This window comes from Labeo rohita, chromosome 15 (assembly GCF_022985175.1).
Source record: "Labeo rohita strain BAU-BD-2019 chromosome 15, IGBB_LRoh.1.0, whole genome shotgun sequence".
NCBI lineage: Eukaryota > Metazoa > Chordata > Actinopteri > Cypriniformes > Cyprinidae > Labeo > Labeo rohita.
Window position 1 is genome coordinate 33,502,689 of NC_066883.1, and position 15,570 is coordinate 33,518,258.

Below are 15,570 nucleotides of genomic sequence, written 5' to 3' on the forward strand. Positions count from 1 at the left end.
CGTTCGTGACACAACGGCGACGCCTGCTGGTCAAAACAGGGCAAGCGTCAGTTGTTTGGAAAGCAAGCACTAATTGTAATAACACTGAAAGTGTTTTTATGGTTTATTTATACTGAATATTGTTATGCATATATTAGAATAGCCTCTAATTACAGCCATTTCTCATATAAAGCTATGACAGATTTGCATGTTTTTTAAATGTGTACTAAATGTGTTTATACTTATTTGTAGACATTGGGTTCTTCAGTGAAGGAAAAACTACAACAATGGAATCTCATACATTAAACATCCACATGCCAATTAATTGAAGCATTTAAAGGTAAGTAAACTATTTATATTAGTGATCCATATACATTACCAGTCAAAAGTTTTTGGACAGCAAGATTTTGAATGTTTTTAAAGAATTCTCTTCTCTCTAAGCCTACATTTATTTGATCCAAAATACAGCATTTAAAATAACTGCTTGAGTATTTTTTTTTTTTTTCAGGATTCTTGGATAAATACAAAGATTCAAAGATCAGCATTTATCCGAAATAAAAAGCTTTAGTAACATTATACACTATACCATTCAAAAGCTTGGAGGCAGTATTTATTTATTTATTTAGGCTTATTTTAGATGCTTTAAATTGATCAAAAGTGATGGTAAAGACATTTGTGTTACAAAATATATCTATTTCAGATAATGCTGTTCTTCTGAACATTCTATTCACCAGAGAAACCTGAAAAAATTCAGAATATTAGAAGTAATAATGCTGAAAATTCAGCTTTGAAAAGACTGGACAATTACATTTTAAAGTGCCCCTATTATGCCATTTTAAAGGTTGCTAATATTGTTTTAATAGACTCCCAAAACAGGTTTACATGTATGCAAGGTCAAAAAACACTTCAGTTTTCTCCAAAAATAGATTAATTTTACCCCATTTCTAAATGATTCATAAACGACCCGTGCGAAGCAGTTTGAAGAATCAGTCTCTCTAAACCCCTCCTTTCCATGAGCCCTCACTGCTGTGATTGGTCAGATGGTGCAGTCCTTTATGATTGGTCTACCGCGTACAGCGTGTCGGAAAACGAAACGCCCATTGCCATAACTGACTGACAGCAGTGGATACTTGTCAATACATAGAAAAGATGGCATCGATTTTACCATAACAATTCCAGCCAGAGTCTGATGATGAAACGGCTGAAGTGGCTGATCGACAAGTTAGCACAGTCTACCGTGGAAAGTGCTCGCAATTTGCTTATGTAAGCAATCCGGGCACACCTCTATGTTGTAAACTTCAACACTGTATAATGCATTAAGGCGGCTTTCACACCGAATGCGGAAAGCGCTGCGCTGACCGCTGGGTTCAGTGCAGCCCTTCAGAGCACTGCGGAAAAAGTTCATTTGAACAACTCATTTGAACTTTGTCTGCAGCGTGCGCGCTCCACTGCGCGTGCGCTTTGGTCGAGGCAAAACCAATTAAAACGAATGGGTTTCATAGCACAGCGCTTTCCGCATTCGGTGTGAAAGCCGCTTCGTGCGCCATCCTTTATCATTACTCCAACTAAAGAGACAGACAGACAGTCAAGCTGCATCAATCACAAATTGTCAGACTACAGTGGGTCCACAGCTGAACTACAGAAGCATGATTTAGCCGGTTAGCATGACATGTGCAGGGTTGTTACACAACATAACATACACAACTACTTATTTTGAACGTGCTAGAAAATACAATCTTTGTAGATTCATCATCTTTTGGAAGTGAATATAAAACAAACTCACAGCGTAGGATACAGCATCTTCCGTAAAACGTAAACTTCCATGACCTAAACCACATGGAAATTTGACTGTTTGTGGGCTGGCAAGTTGTTCGCGACCTAGAATGTGGGTGGACATTATGCAAATGTGTTACTTCGTGACGTGTGGCCGTAACAGAGAAAGATTCGAAATCCTGACGACTCGTTCAGGCAAATGTGAGCCGACTTTTTTTTTAATAGACAATAACTTTATGTATCGTGCACTGTCGGCTTCACAACTTTGCATATAGTTTATGTTCACATACAGCTACATGACACACTACATGAAAGATCATATTTGAAAAAGCATAATAGGGGCACTTTAAAATGTATTCAAATAGAAAACAGTTATTTAAAATAGTAAAAGTATTTCACAATAATACTGTGTTTACTGTATTTTGGATCAAATAAATGCAGGCTTAATGAGTAGAAAAGAAGTCTTTAAAAAACATTAAAAATCTTACTGTTCAAAAACTTTTAATTAGTAGTGTACATTTTCCAACAATTATGAAAAAAAGTTTACTAGTTTATCTGTAACATGTTTCTTCTTCTGCTTCATCTTATCACAGAGGAAGGAGTGAATGAAGGAAGTTTTATGCTGCCGGATGACACCAGCATTGCTGCACTAATTCCAAAAAACTCCTCCCAAGTTTTGAGCATTTTCAACGGTGAAGCAGTGGAACAGAAGGCCATACTACAAGCAGTGGATCTGTGTTTCAAACATTTCTACATGTATGACATCAACTACCCAAAGCCCTCTGCACCCATTTGCAGCACACAGTCTTTAATATTTCAGGAGTTCTTTTAACACATATACCTCTTCCTTAGAAACTTTGTATTTATTGATCAGTAAAAACTTTTTATGTTACTGATTATCAGTAAGTCCAGCAGCTAGCAGATTTGCTTTATTATTATTTATAATAATAATAATAATAATAATAATATATTATTTAGCTTTGTTTTATTATTATTATTATTATTATTACTTGTGTTTATGATTTTTTATTTTTGTTTTATTGATAAAGGTTTGTATGTTATGTTTGTTTTATTTGTGCACATTTGTGTATGTGTTGATATAAATAAATATGAATTGACATGCATTTGTGACCCTGGACCACAAAACCAGTCATAAGTATCACGGGTATATTTGTAGCAATAGCCAGCAATACATTGTATGGGTCAAAATGATCAGTTTTTCTTTCATGCCAAAAATCATTAGAATATTAAGTAAAGATCATGATCCATGAAGATATTTTGTAAATCTCCTACCATAAATATATCAAAACTTAATTTCTTATTAGTAATATGTATTGCTAATAACTTGATTTGGACAACTTTAAAGGTAATTTTCTCAATATTTAGATTTTTTTGCACCCTCAGATTCCAGATTTTCAAATAGTTGTTCTATCCTAACAAACCACATATTAACAGAAAGCTTATTTATTGGGCTTTCAGATGATGTGTACATTTAAATTAAAAAAAAAACTTGACCCTTATGACTGGTTTTGTGGACCAGAGTCACATTTGTTGGTTTTGATTTCAGTGTACATCTTGAAAATATGTCAGTTGTATGTGCATATTTGTGTGTTTTGAATGTAATATATTTACACATTCTTGTACACTAGTTTTGTAAACATTTGCAGTATGAATTTATTGTACTTACTAAAACTGTTTTACATTTCAAAATATATTTGTAAAAAAATTATTTGCATATTTAAATAAAATATTTATTTGAAAGTAGTGTTATAATGTATTTTTATTAAAAATACAAAGAAAAAAAAAAACTGATGTAAATTAATCTAAATAATTAACTCAGCTGTTGGGTTACTTTCTATACCAACCCATAGTTGGGTTACTCGTTGGGTTATTTTTAACCCAACATTTTTTAGTGAGTACCCCAAAAGGATCACACCTCTATATATCCACAGGACAAACAATGACCACAGAGAAACAAACACAAACACAGAGAGTCTCACCTCAGCTGTGAGATGTAGGGCAGACACTGGAGGAATCCCTTCACTTCACTCTCTTCATCTGTCCAGTCTATCAGCTCTACTGGTTTCTTCTCTGTTTGGAGTTTCAGCACTTCTAGGAGGATGGAGCTCTTTCTCTCTGAGAGATCTATGATCCAGACTGTAAGAGCTGACTGATAAATTGGCTGTAATGCTGGAAGGACACTCCTGCCTGTTTGAGTCTCGTAGTCCTTCACATGTGAACACAGATCCAGCAGGAAATCACACTGGGCTTGACTATAATAACCCTCATTATAGGGGAAAAATGTGTAGCTGCACACAGATGTTAATAGTTCAGTGCAATTTTCTTTAAACTCTGATGCTGAAACAATCAGATTTAGCAGAAACTTTACAGCAGGTTCTCTCTTCATGTGGGTTCTAAATCTGAGGAGACACACATAATCATTACTTTAATTTCCAGTGTAAGACAATATGAAATATCAAAAGTCACTTAATCAGTTATATATAAAACATATAAAGGCCAGTAAAGTGATTCTTTACAATCCACATTCAACTATTAATTTAATAACAATTTATATTTTAGTTCTGGTGGCCGGATGTGTAGAGTGATGTGTTGAAAGTCATATTGAATATATAATCAAGTATTATAATACATCTGCATTTTGGATCCTAAATTAAATGTTAAACAAAGTTTGAGCAATTAACACGTTTAAACTACATGTGACTGACAGATTCAGGTGATGTGAATGTAAAACTTTGTCAGAGTTTCTACAGTGTGTTTGTGTGCTGACTATCATGACTGTAAACACTTGATCTACAGATCTATTAAAGTCAAATGCTGTTTGTGTCCTGTGTGTTACATCACATCAGTGTGTGCTGGAAACAGTTGAACACAAGCACAATCTACATATGACAGACAATGACACTGTGAAAAAGTAAAACATAGTCTCACCTCAGCTGTGAGATGTAGGGCAGACACTGGAGGAATCCCTTCACTTCACTCTCTTCATCTGTCCAGTCTATCAGCTCTACTGGTTTCTTCTCTGTTTGGAGTTTCAGCACTTCTAGGAGGATGGAGCTCTTTCTCTCTGAGAACTTCATTTTCCAGACTGCAAGAGATGACTGATAAATTGTCTGTAATACTGGAAGGACACTCCTGCCTGTTTGAGTCTCATAGTCCTTCACATGTGAACACAGATCCAGTAGGAAATCACATTTCTCATCATTCATAGTTGATAGCAGTTTCTTCACTTGTTTCTACTGTCTCTTTCTGGTGGAGAGCAGCTTGCAGACACAAATCCAGTATGAATAATCTCTTTCCTTTCCTCCATGATTCAGCTGCTTCATTCTGTGGTACAACAAAACTAAAAAAAGAGTGAGCAATATTCTGTTAGTGATGACAAAAAAGAGGACATATTACTGTGAAAATAATCAAATAACAATGATTTTCTGAAACAGTTTGTCAAAAAGAACTTAAATCACATCAGCTGGAAAGAGATGAGCACTTCACCCTCTGAGGGTTTTGGTGAAAATCTGTGTGCAGGTCCTGATCAATTATGAATAAGTAATTTAAATGAATGTAGTAAATAAATAAAATAATTCTAACTAGTAATAATACTCCAGCACCTTTAGTGTCATTTGTGATAGTGATGGCAGATTGGATGATGAATGAAACAAACTCCCACAGACTGTCTCAGGAAAGCTTTTTATTCTACTCCATTTTAGAATTAGCAGACAATAATTGTATTAGTTTTAGAGACTTAATAAAGTGGTTGGTCATTGTCTTTCAGATCATTTTTGGATGAGCATTATTATAGACAGACTAACAACAGTTGCTCTAATTCTCTCAAATCCAGTGCAAGACACTTCTGAAGCCTAAATACAGAAGGTTGAAGAGAATCTCCCAAGATCATTTAAGATAAACACTTTAAAATGGTCTATATTCACAAAAAGAAATTTGCTGAACACACAACTGGCAAAGCTATGATACTAGACAAGACCATCAAAACCTTGCACCTTGAACACTGTCCACTTCAGAAAATAAAGACATAAGCTAGCCTTTTCATTATATGTGTGTAATATCTAGAGAGAATAATATGCAAAACAGCATGCTTATTTCCATACAAACCCACTAAAAATCCCATAGATTTTCACTGATGGGGTCAAAACGTTTGTACAATGAGACTGATGGTCTACTGCTATAGCAAAGCTTAACAACTCACTACTGAAAAAACAGCTAAAACCAGCCTAAGTTGGTTGGCTGCTTTAGCTGGTCTCCAAAGCTGGTTTCAAAGTGGTTTTGGCCACTTTTTAGCTGTTCAGGCGGGTCTTAGCTGGTCAAGCTGGGAGACCTGCTTAAAGACTTAAGCTTAAACCAGATATTTTCAGCTTAAACCAGCTAAGAGCTTTTAGATTGGTTGTAGCTGGTTGTTAACCCTTTTTCTGGTAAATCAATCGTTTTTTACAAAATGAGCTGCTTTTAGCGGTTCCTTTTTTTTTTCTTTCTTTCTTTTTTGTTTTGTTTTACTAAATCAGTTGGTTTTAGCATTTTTTGCTGGATTTTATCATTCATGTTAACTAAATGTTAATTCACATTTAAAAATGTTAATCAGGCTAGAAACATGTTAACAACATGCTAGTAACTTTGTGATCATACTAGCAACATCCTAGTAACTTGCTAATCATGCTAGAAACATATTAGTAACATGTTAATCATGCATGCTAGTAACATGCTAATCACGTTAAAAGCATGCTAACAACATGCTAATCATGCTAGCAACATGCTAGTATTCATGCTACAAAAATGCTGGCAACATGCTAATCATGCTGGAAACATGCTAGTAAAATGCTAATCATGTTTAAAACATGCTTGTGACTGCTAACCATGTTAGCAACATGCTAATCATGCTAGAAACATGTTATCAACATGCTAGTAACTTGCTGATCATGCTAGAAACGTGTTATCATCAGGCTAGTAACTCACCAATTATGCTAGAATCATGTTAACACCATAGTAACTTACTAATCATTCTAGAAACATGCTAATTATGTTAGACACACGTTAGCAACATGCTAGTAATCATACTGCTAATCATGCTAGAAATAGGCTAGTAGCATGTTAATCATACTAGAAACATGTTAGCAACATGCTGGTAACTTGCTAATCATGCTAGAAACATGCTAGTAACATTATAGAAACACGCTAATTATGATAGAATCATGCTAGCAATATGCTGGCAACTTGATGATTAATTAATGTTAATCATGAGGAAATTTCTTTGTTATTTGCTTTACTACAGAAAAACCCCAGCTAAAACCAGCCTAAGCTGGTTGGCTGGTTTTAGTTGGTCATCCAGGCTGGTCTTAGCTAGTCAGCAGGCTGGTTTTAAAGGGGTTTTGGCCACTTCCTTGGCTGCTCAGGCTGGTCTTAGAACAACCAGCTAAATCCAGCCTGAGCAGCCTAGCCAGGATGGGAGACCAGCTAAAACCAGCTACATCCAGCTTAAACCAGCTAAGACCAGCCAACCAGTCTAGCTATTTTTCAGCAGGGCAAGTGTTCTTTAGATTCTCTAAATGCTTTATTAGTATTATTAGTATTATTAGTGCTTGATGTGTTAAAAGTGGTTTTAATAGTTTTTCTCTGTTCCTGTTAATATCATGTGCCTGACAAGTGGGAGAAAGGAGATGTTATTTTAGAGACCCTGCTAGCTTCTAAGAAGATGATTTGTATTAAATACTTAGAAATGCAGCTAGGGGAAATAGTTGGAAACCTTAATGGACACATATGTTGAATATGCATTATGATTAGATCCTGGTTTGATTAGAATATGAATATTGAGTGTTTCCTCTTTGTCATACTCTGCAGCCAATCTGTATGACTGCTAAACTTTTTTGCAAAGATATTTGCCACAACATTATAAACATGCTAGCAACATGCTAATCATGTAATAAAGATATTAACAACATTCTAATCATGCTATGTACTAAATTATGCTACAACATGCTTTCACGTCCATCTTATCTATCTATCTAAATTTTTAAACTTCAAGTTTTTACAACTGCATCAAATTTCATAAAGGCTTTTTCAGGTCTTTTTTTATGTAATGTTCTGTCAAGTTTTAAATTCTCTGAGATTTGACTCTTCAGATAATAGTGCTTTGATATGCCCTTTTTTATATTAATGGTTTATCATGTATTCCTTTATATTTATATATAATAGTTATATATGTATTTTAAACAATGTAGGACACATTTTCATCTCTATTCTTAATAGAAATCGTAACAATGAAATTCCACACTCATTTTTTTTTATAATGTGAAGAAGCGTTATGACAAAGGTTTTATGTTAAAAGTGATATCAAGTGATCATTAGTTCATGACTGCTTCATCACTGATTGTGACATGTTGCGTTTCAGATGATGTACGTGTTAAAATGAGATAGGTTCAAGGTTCAAGATAAAATTTTCAGCAACTTAATAACTTAACTTCTACTGTGTAGTTCACACAAAAATCTAATGTAGGCATAGCTCAGCTTTAGCTATCAGCTGTTCAATCTCTCCAGTCACAGTGATTCTCCTTTCCTAAGGTACATGCATGTTTACTTAGCAGTGTTAGTCACCTAGAGCTTAGCCAAAGTTCGCAACCAACCAACCCTCCCTCCCTCCCCTGCCCTTGACATTATTATCCTTTATTCCATATAGCTTCATGTTCTGCACCTTTGCTGTTTGTTTTTTTCTTTCTCTGTTTCAGATCACCACATCAAGACAAGTTTTTCAAGCAGTTCTTGAATATTGTCTTATATTTACCATCTCCATATTCTATTAATCACTTTTCCTATTCTATTAATCACTGGGCATGTAATAACCCACTGGTAGTTCCAGTGGGTTATTACAGGCCCAGTTAATCTTAATTTATTGTAAAGCTAAACCCCCATACAGAACTATACAACTAAACCAAATCTTGTAAATTGACAACAACATATGTTTTATTCCCACAGTGATCCTAACTGAACTAATTATTTACTGCTAGAGAGCATGTTAGATGTACTATACTGATACTGCTTTGTATCATTTATTCCAGTCTGCATCACACCAGGGCCAATATTCTTTGCTGTATGAAAACTGGTTGCCGAGGGAAAACTGGTTGTGTGGTCTAGAGCTAAATCAGAAAAAAATTCTATGTCAGATGCAGTTTTGGGGTGTAACTAGTTACATGTAACAGAATTATGTAATTTAATTACAAAATGCTAATCATAATTACACAAAAAATGTAATTGTAATTAGTTACAGTTACTGAGAAAAAAATATGTAATTAAATTAAAGTAACTTTTAAAAATGTTAATGATTACAAAGGGGTTACATCTGAATCTTTTCACCCACATATAGATTTAATCAACTAAGCATTTTTTTTTTTTTTTTTTGCAAGAGGTCATTGTACATAAAAAAGTACTATAAAAAATCTGAAAAACATTTTAGACTCTAAAAACTACTCATTGCAAAAAATGGTAAAAGCTAAAACCAAGCTGCCTAATGACTAATGCTCTGCTTCCTCTACATTGTGGCACTACACCGTGGTAGACATTTTCATCTGACCACGTCTGCAACCACTCATCACTGCCTGCTTTACTATGTCATTTCCTTAACTGCCCAGCAATGGTGAACAATGATGTGACAAGAGAGATCAGGACAGTCTCATGTTAACTGGCACCCAAAGTTTACTACAACATTTAAACTAGTTTCTACAAAAATTAAGATGTCAGAGAATATCATCAGATGTTTTCTGTTCATGAATATGAACATAAGCAGCATGTTCTGGTGTGTAAAAACCAGAGACAACCCATTATAATCAATGACACTGTCTACACAGATATGGATAGTAAATACAAGCCAATTGTCACACCCCTGTGGACTGTTTTGTTGGTTTCGCCCTCCTGTGCCCTTATTTGGTCTTTCCTGTTCCGTTTCTTGTTTAGTCGTTATTGGTTAATTATCTTCACCTATCTTTGTCTCGTTTGCTACGCTTTATAAGTTTGATTCAGTCCCTTGGTCCCTGTCCGATCTTAACGTAATGTTGGTGTGTGTTCCCCTGCTGTTCCTGTCCTGTACCCCTGTTTGGATTTGTTCACTAAAGCCTGTTTGTTATATTTCCTCGTCCTCGGCTCCTTCCTATACACGACCTGACACCAATGTCTATTTATGACATACTCCACAGACTTGAGCTACTCCTCACAACAGGACAAATGATGTGGAAAGGAGGTGATTTTTTGTATTTGTTTGTTTTTTCACTTTGACATGTCCAATTTAGACAGTGTTTGGGTCTCAGCACAGCATTCTGAAGGACCCCAGGCTTAGAAATGAATACATTGTTTGTTTTTTTAACAATGTCCAGGATTGTCTTGGAAGATTAAAAAACAAATCAGATTAGCAGGAGATGAGCACTTCAACCTCTGAGGGTTTTGGTGAGAATTGGTGTGCAGGTCCTGATCAATTATGAATAAATAAATAATTTCAATAAATGTTGTAAATGCATAAAATAATTCTGCCTAGTAATAATACTCCAGCACCTTTAGTGTCATTTGTGATGGTGATGGCAGATTGGCTGACAAATAAAACAAACTAATAAATAAAACCACAGACTGTCTCAGGAAAGCTTTTTATTCTACTCCATTTAAGAATTAGCAGACAATAATTGTATTACTTTTAGGGACTTAATAAAGTGGTTGGTCAATTCTCTTTAATCCAGTGCAAGTGCAAGACACTGCTGAAGCCCAAATACAGAAGGTTGAAGAGAATCTCCCAAGATCATTTAAGATATAAACTGTATAAATTGTCTCTATTCATAAGAAGAAATTTGCTGCACGCACGATTTGCAAAGCTATAATACCAGACAAGACCATCAACACCTTGCACCTTGAACACTGTCCACTTCAGAAAATAAAGACATAAGCTAGCCTTTTCATTATATGTGTGTAATATCTAGAGAGAATAATATGCAAAACAGCATGCTTATTTCCATGCGAACCCACCAAAAATCCCACAGATTTTCATTGAGGGGGTCAAAACTTTTGTACAATGAGACTGATGGTGTATTTAAGGTGTCTATTGTTCTAGCAAAGCTTAACAACTCACTACTGAAAAAAACAGCTAAAACCAGCCTAAGTTGGTTGGCTGCTTTAGCTGGTCTCCCAGGCTGGTTTTAAAGTGGTTTTGACCACTTTTTAGCTGTTCAGGCGGGTCTTAGCTGGTCAAGCTGGGAGACCTGCTTAAAGACCAACCAAGCTTAAACCAGCTATTTTCAGCTTAAACCAGCTAAGAACTTTTAGCTGGGTTGTTTTAACTTAATCAACTGGTTGTAATTATTATTATTTTTTTTAATCGACTGGTTTTAGGTGTCTTTTTAGCTGTTTTCACTAAATCAGTTGGTTTTACTTGGTTTTAGCTGTTTTTTTTTGCTGAATTTTATCATTCATGTTAGCAAATAAATGTTAATTAATTTAATGCTAACAACATTAATTCATTAACACTCATTAATTCATGCTAACAACCTGCTAATCATACTAGAAACATGTTAACAACTTGCTAGTAGCTTCATAATCATACTAACAACAAACTTGTAACTTGCAAATCATGCTATCAACATGCTAATCATGGTAGAAACATGCTAGCAACATACTAGTAACATGTTAGTCATGCATGCTAGTAACATGCTAATTATGCTAGCAACATGCCAGTAACTTGCTAATCGTGCTAACAACATGCTAGTAACAAGTTATTCATGCTAGAAACATGTTACCAACATGCTGGAAGCATGCTAGCAACATGCTAATAACTAGCTATTCATGTTAAAAACATGCTATTGTCATGCTAATTATGATAGAAACATGCTAGCAACATGCTAGTAACTTACTAATAATGCTAGAATCCTGTTAACAACATGATAGTAATTTAATAATCATGCTAGCAACATGCTAATTATGTTAAACACACGTTAGCAACATGCTAGTAACTTGCTAATCATGCTAGCAATATGCTGGTAGCATGTTATTCATGCTAGGAACACGTTAGCAACATGCTGGTAACTGGCTAATCATGCTAGAAACATACTAGTAACATGATAGAAACATACTAATCCTGCTAAAATCATGCATGCATGCTTGAAACTAACCATATTTTGATTAAGAATAAATTATATTGTTATACTGTATGTATATAAGACAGTAGATCAGAACTATGCACATTATTATTGTTGCACATGCTTCACTGCCTGTATATTACATTTTATAGTTACAATTCAGATATGCATCATAAAAAAAAATCAACATGTTGAGTTAAAAATCACAATTCATTAGTTGTTTGCAGCTATTGTTTATTATTTTAATGGATTTGCAGTATGGTACGTTTTAATTTGACTAGTCAGATGGGCATTTACATCTACCTGAATTTCAGCAATAAGTTTATTAAAAATTCACATTTTAATTTTACTGTCACATGGACAAATAAATCTTTACTTAAACTCAAGCTTACCAAAACGTAACATTTTATTTTTTAATGTGAGATGGAGCAGCGGCTCCTTGGCAAGAATAGCAATGTACAGTGAGACATTTGAGATTTTTTACAAGACATAACTTTTACAAATAATTGGAATGGAATTTAAAAAAAAAAATATGTTGAGACAAATATTTTTCTAATCTTATTAGTCTGCATTTAAATTGTGCTCATCTATTTTGACATGCCATATTTATGTCCCATGCATGTATTACTACATTGCACCTTCAGCAGAATGAATCACGCATTTAGATGTTACTTTCAAAACTCTGCAGTGTGTAATTGGCCGTCGGTCCTCTTAGCAACATAAAAAACAATACTTTCATTCAACGGATTATAGCTATATAGCCTCGAAAGTGCTAAAGACCGCTTTATAAATGATACAGTCACTAAAAACCTGTCTCTCATCCCAGTTCGTGATCTCAGAACATTCCATTATAATCAATAAAGTTGTCTACACTGCACAATGAATCTCTTACTTCGTGTCGTTAATGAAAGAGGATTCGCGAGAGCGAGTATAACATCATATCATCACCAAACAGAAGGCTTGTTTGAGATGAGCAAATTCTGCACAGAATCGATTACCAGTGATCACCACAAGATGCATGCCAGTTAGAAATGCCATGCGGAGTGGCAGGTGACGTGCAGTGGCAGTTGCCACTGCCGTGCGCACGTAGCGGTGACATGTCGAGTGGCACATGCCCATGGCACGGATAGATTTTTCTCTTACTGTAGAAATAGGCTCCTTTGAGAAGAGCAAATTCTGCGCAGAATCGATCACCAGTGATCACCGCAAGATGCATGCCGGTTAGAAATGTGTCCGAGTTACATCCGCCTTGCTCTGATGTCATGCTGACGTGTGCCAGAAAACTCTGGCGACCGCGAGGCGGCTGTGTCGGATTGAGCAGTCGAGCGCAGTAGCTCTCCACCGACTGCGCTGACCAAAAGCACGATGGGAAACGCCTGGATGACGACACAGCTTAAAGCTCATTGGTTCAGACAACTGTGATGTTGCCGTTTTTTTCTAAAATGTTTTATTTTAATCATGTTAGATATTAACAACATGCTAATCATGCTATGTACTAAATCATGCTATAACATACTTTCATCAGTATCAAGTCCATTAGTATCAAGTCCAAATTTTCAGACAAGGTTTTTTCAAGCCACCTTCAAAGTTTTTTGAACTTTACTCATCTAGTTAACAAATAATGTTTTGTATTTAATGTTATGATAAATAACATTTGACTCTTAAAATAGTACTTTAATGCCAGATATGCCTGGTTTATCAATGTGTTCCCTTTTTATATTTACATGTGATAGTGACAGATTTACAATATTTAATATTTTATTCTATTCTGTAACTTTAAACAAGACTACACTTTAACCTTTAATTATTTAACCATTAATTATCATTCAGTATTTACTTTGATCGATGTGGGACATGTAAGGAATTTTATGATTTTATGCAGCGGCTCAAAATCACATCATAAAAAAATCATAAATGTACTTTATTCAATTGCTTTGTGTGAAGAACAGATCCAAATTTAATCCTTTATTCAAGATCTTCACCTTCATCCTTAACAGCGATCATAACAGTCAAATTCCACACTCCACACTTTAGGTTTTATGTTAGTGATATCAAGTGATTGACTGCTTCATCACTGATTGTGACGTTGCGTTTCAGATGATGTATGCATTAAAAAATGAGATATTCGTGCCTTCACAGACAAGTTTAAGATAAAATTTTCAGCAATAACTTAACTTCTACTGTGTACTTCACACAAAAATCTAATGTAGGCTTTAGCTGACTATCAGCTGTTCAGTCTCTCCAGTCACAGTGATTCTTCTTTCTACGGTACATGTATGTTTACTATGCAGTGTTAGTCACCCACAGCTTAGCCAAAGTTTGCAACCAACCCTCCCTCCCCTGCCCTTGACATCATTATCCTTTATTCCATATGGCTTCATATTCTGCACCTTTGCTGTTTGTTGTTTTCTTTCTGTTTCAGATTACTGCATCAAGACAAACTTTTTAAGCAGTCCTTGAAAATTGTCTTATTCACCATCTCCATACTCTGCTTTTGTACAGTCTTTGTTTACATTTCATGCTAATGGTTCCAGGAGGTTATTACAGGCCCAGCTAATATTAATTTATTGTAAAGTTGAACCCCCATACAGAACCATACCGCCAAACCAAATGCTGTAAATTAACAACAATCAATGTTTCATTGCCATTTACTGCTAGAGCAGTGTTGGGGAAAGTTACTTTTAAAAGTAATGCATTACAATATTGTGTTACTCCCTAAAAAAAGTAACTAATTACATGACTTAGTTACTTTTTATGGAAAGTAATGCGTTAAGTTACTTTTGCATCACTTTTGCGTTACTTTTTAAATCTGGGCGGGACTTATTTGTTTTTAATAATTAAAAATTTGTTTAAAAAGTTCTGTTTTTAACAAATGTAAAAGTCTTTTCACACCAAAAAGTGAAATGAATAAGCCTCACGCTTAAGGAAAAGTAAATTCACGTCTGTACAGTAGAACACAGGAAAAGAAGGTTCAACACTCTTCAGCAATAACAAAAAAACAATGAAGCACAAATGTTAGTTTATCTAAAGACATTTTTGCTTATTAGTATGGTTAAACTGAATCATCAAAGGTCAGCAGCAAAGACACTAGTTAATAAAATGGGATTAAATACATAAAGGATATTTGTGTTATTTAACATTTAATTATTGCAGGTTTGCATCATATTCTGAATTTGCATTTCACCGTTTTAATTCATTTTGATAAATACTAAATCTGTTTTTTTTCGAGTGAGATATATGTTCACATTTAGTCTAATACTACAGTAACATCATGTTTACACAGCGCAAACTATAGTAACTACAAGTAACTTGCAATACTTGTAATGCGTTACCCCCAACACTGCTAAAGAGCATGATGAATGCACTATACTTTGATACTGCTTTATAGCATTTATTTCAGGTCTGGGTCACATTGGGGTCGTCATTCTTTGCTGTATGTGGGCCCAAAGAAAACTGGTTATGTGGAGTAGAGCTAATCCTTAAAAAAATGCTATGGTAGTATGTCTGTAAACTAAATCAGTGAACCATTTTGTATTGATACTTTTACATATAAAACTAATTTTGCATCTGTAAAACCATAATGATTAAAAACCTGTAATCTATGCATTTACACTCCATTTACACATTTTGATGCTTTGGATAAAAGCAACACACATTGCATTCAATATATTCATATATTACATATTTTTAT

At 34.8% G+C, this 15,570-nt stretch overlaps 1 protein-coding gene across 50 annotated transcripts in view; it reads right to left on the minus strand.

Annotated features, from left to right (window-relative positions):
- Positions 1–15,570, minus strand: part of si:ch211-281l24.3 (uncharacterized) — a 65,768-nt gene that overhangs the window by 25,063 nt on the left and 25,135 nt on the right. For 39 of the 50 annotated variants that reach the window (XM_051128848.1, XM_051128847.1, XM_051128846.1 and 36 more), the window contains one exon: positions 3,753–4,172. The exons of 10 other annotated variants lie outside the window; for them this stretch is intronic. In XM_051128848.1, coding sequence (XP_050984805.1) covers positions 3,753–4,172 — 420 coding nt within the window. The remainder of the gene's footprint in view (positions 1–3,752; positions 4,173–15,570) is intronic. One more of the 50 variants, XM_051128839.1, reaches the window with a different exon arrangement.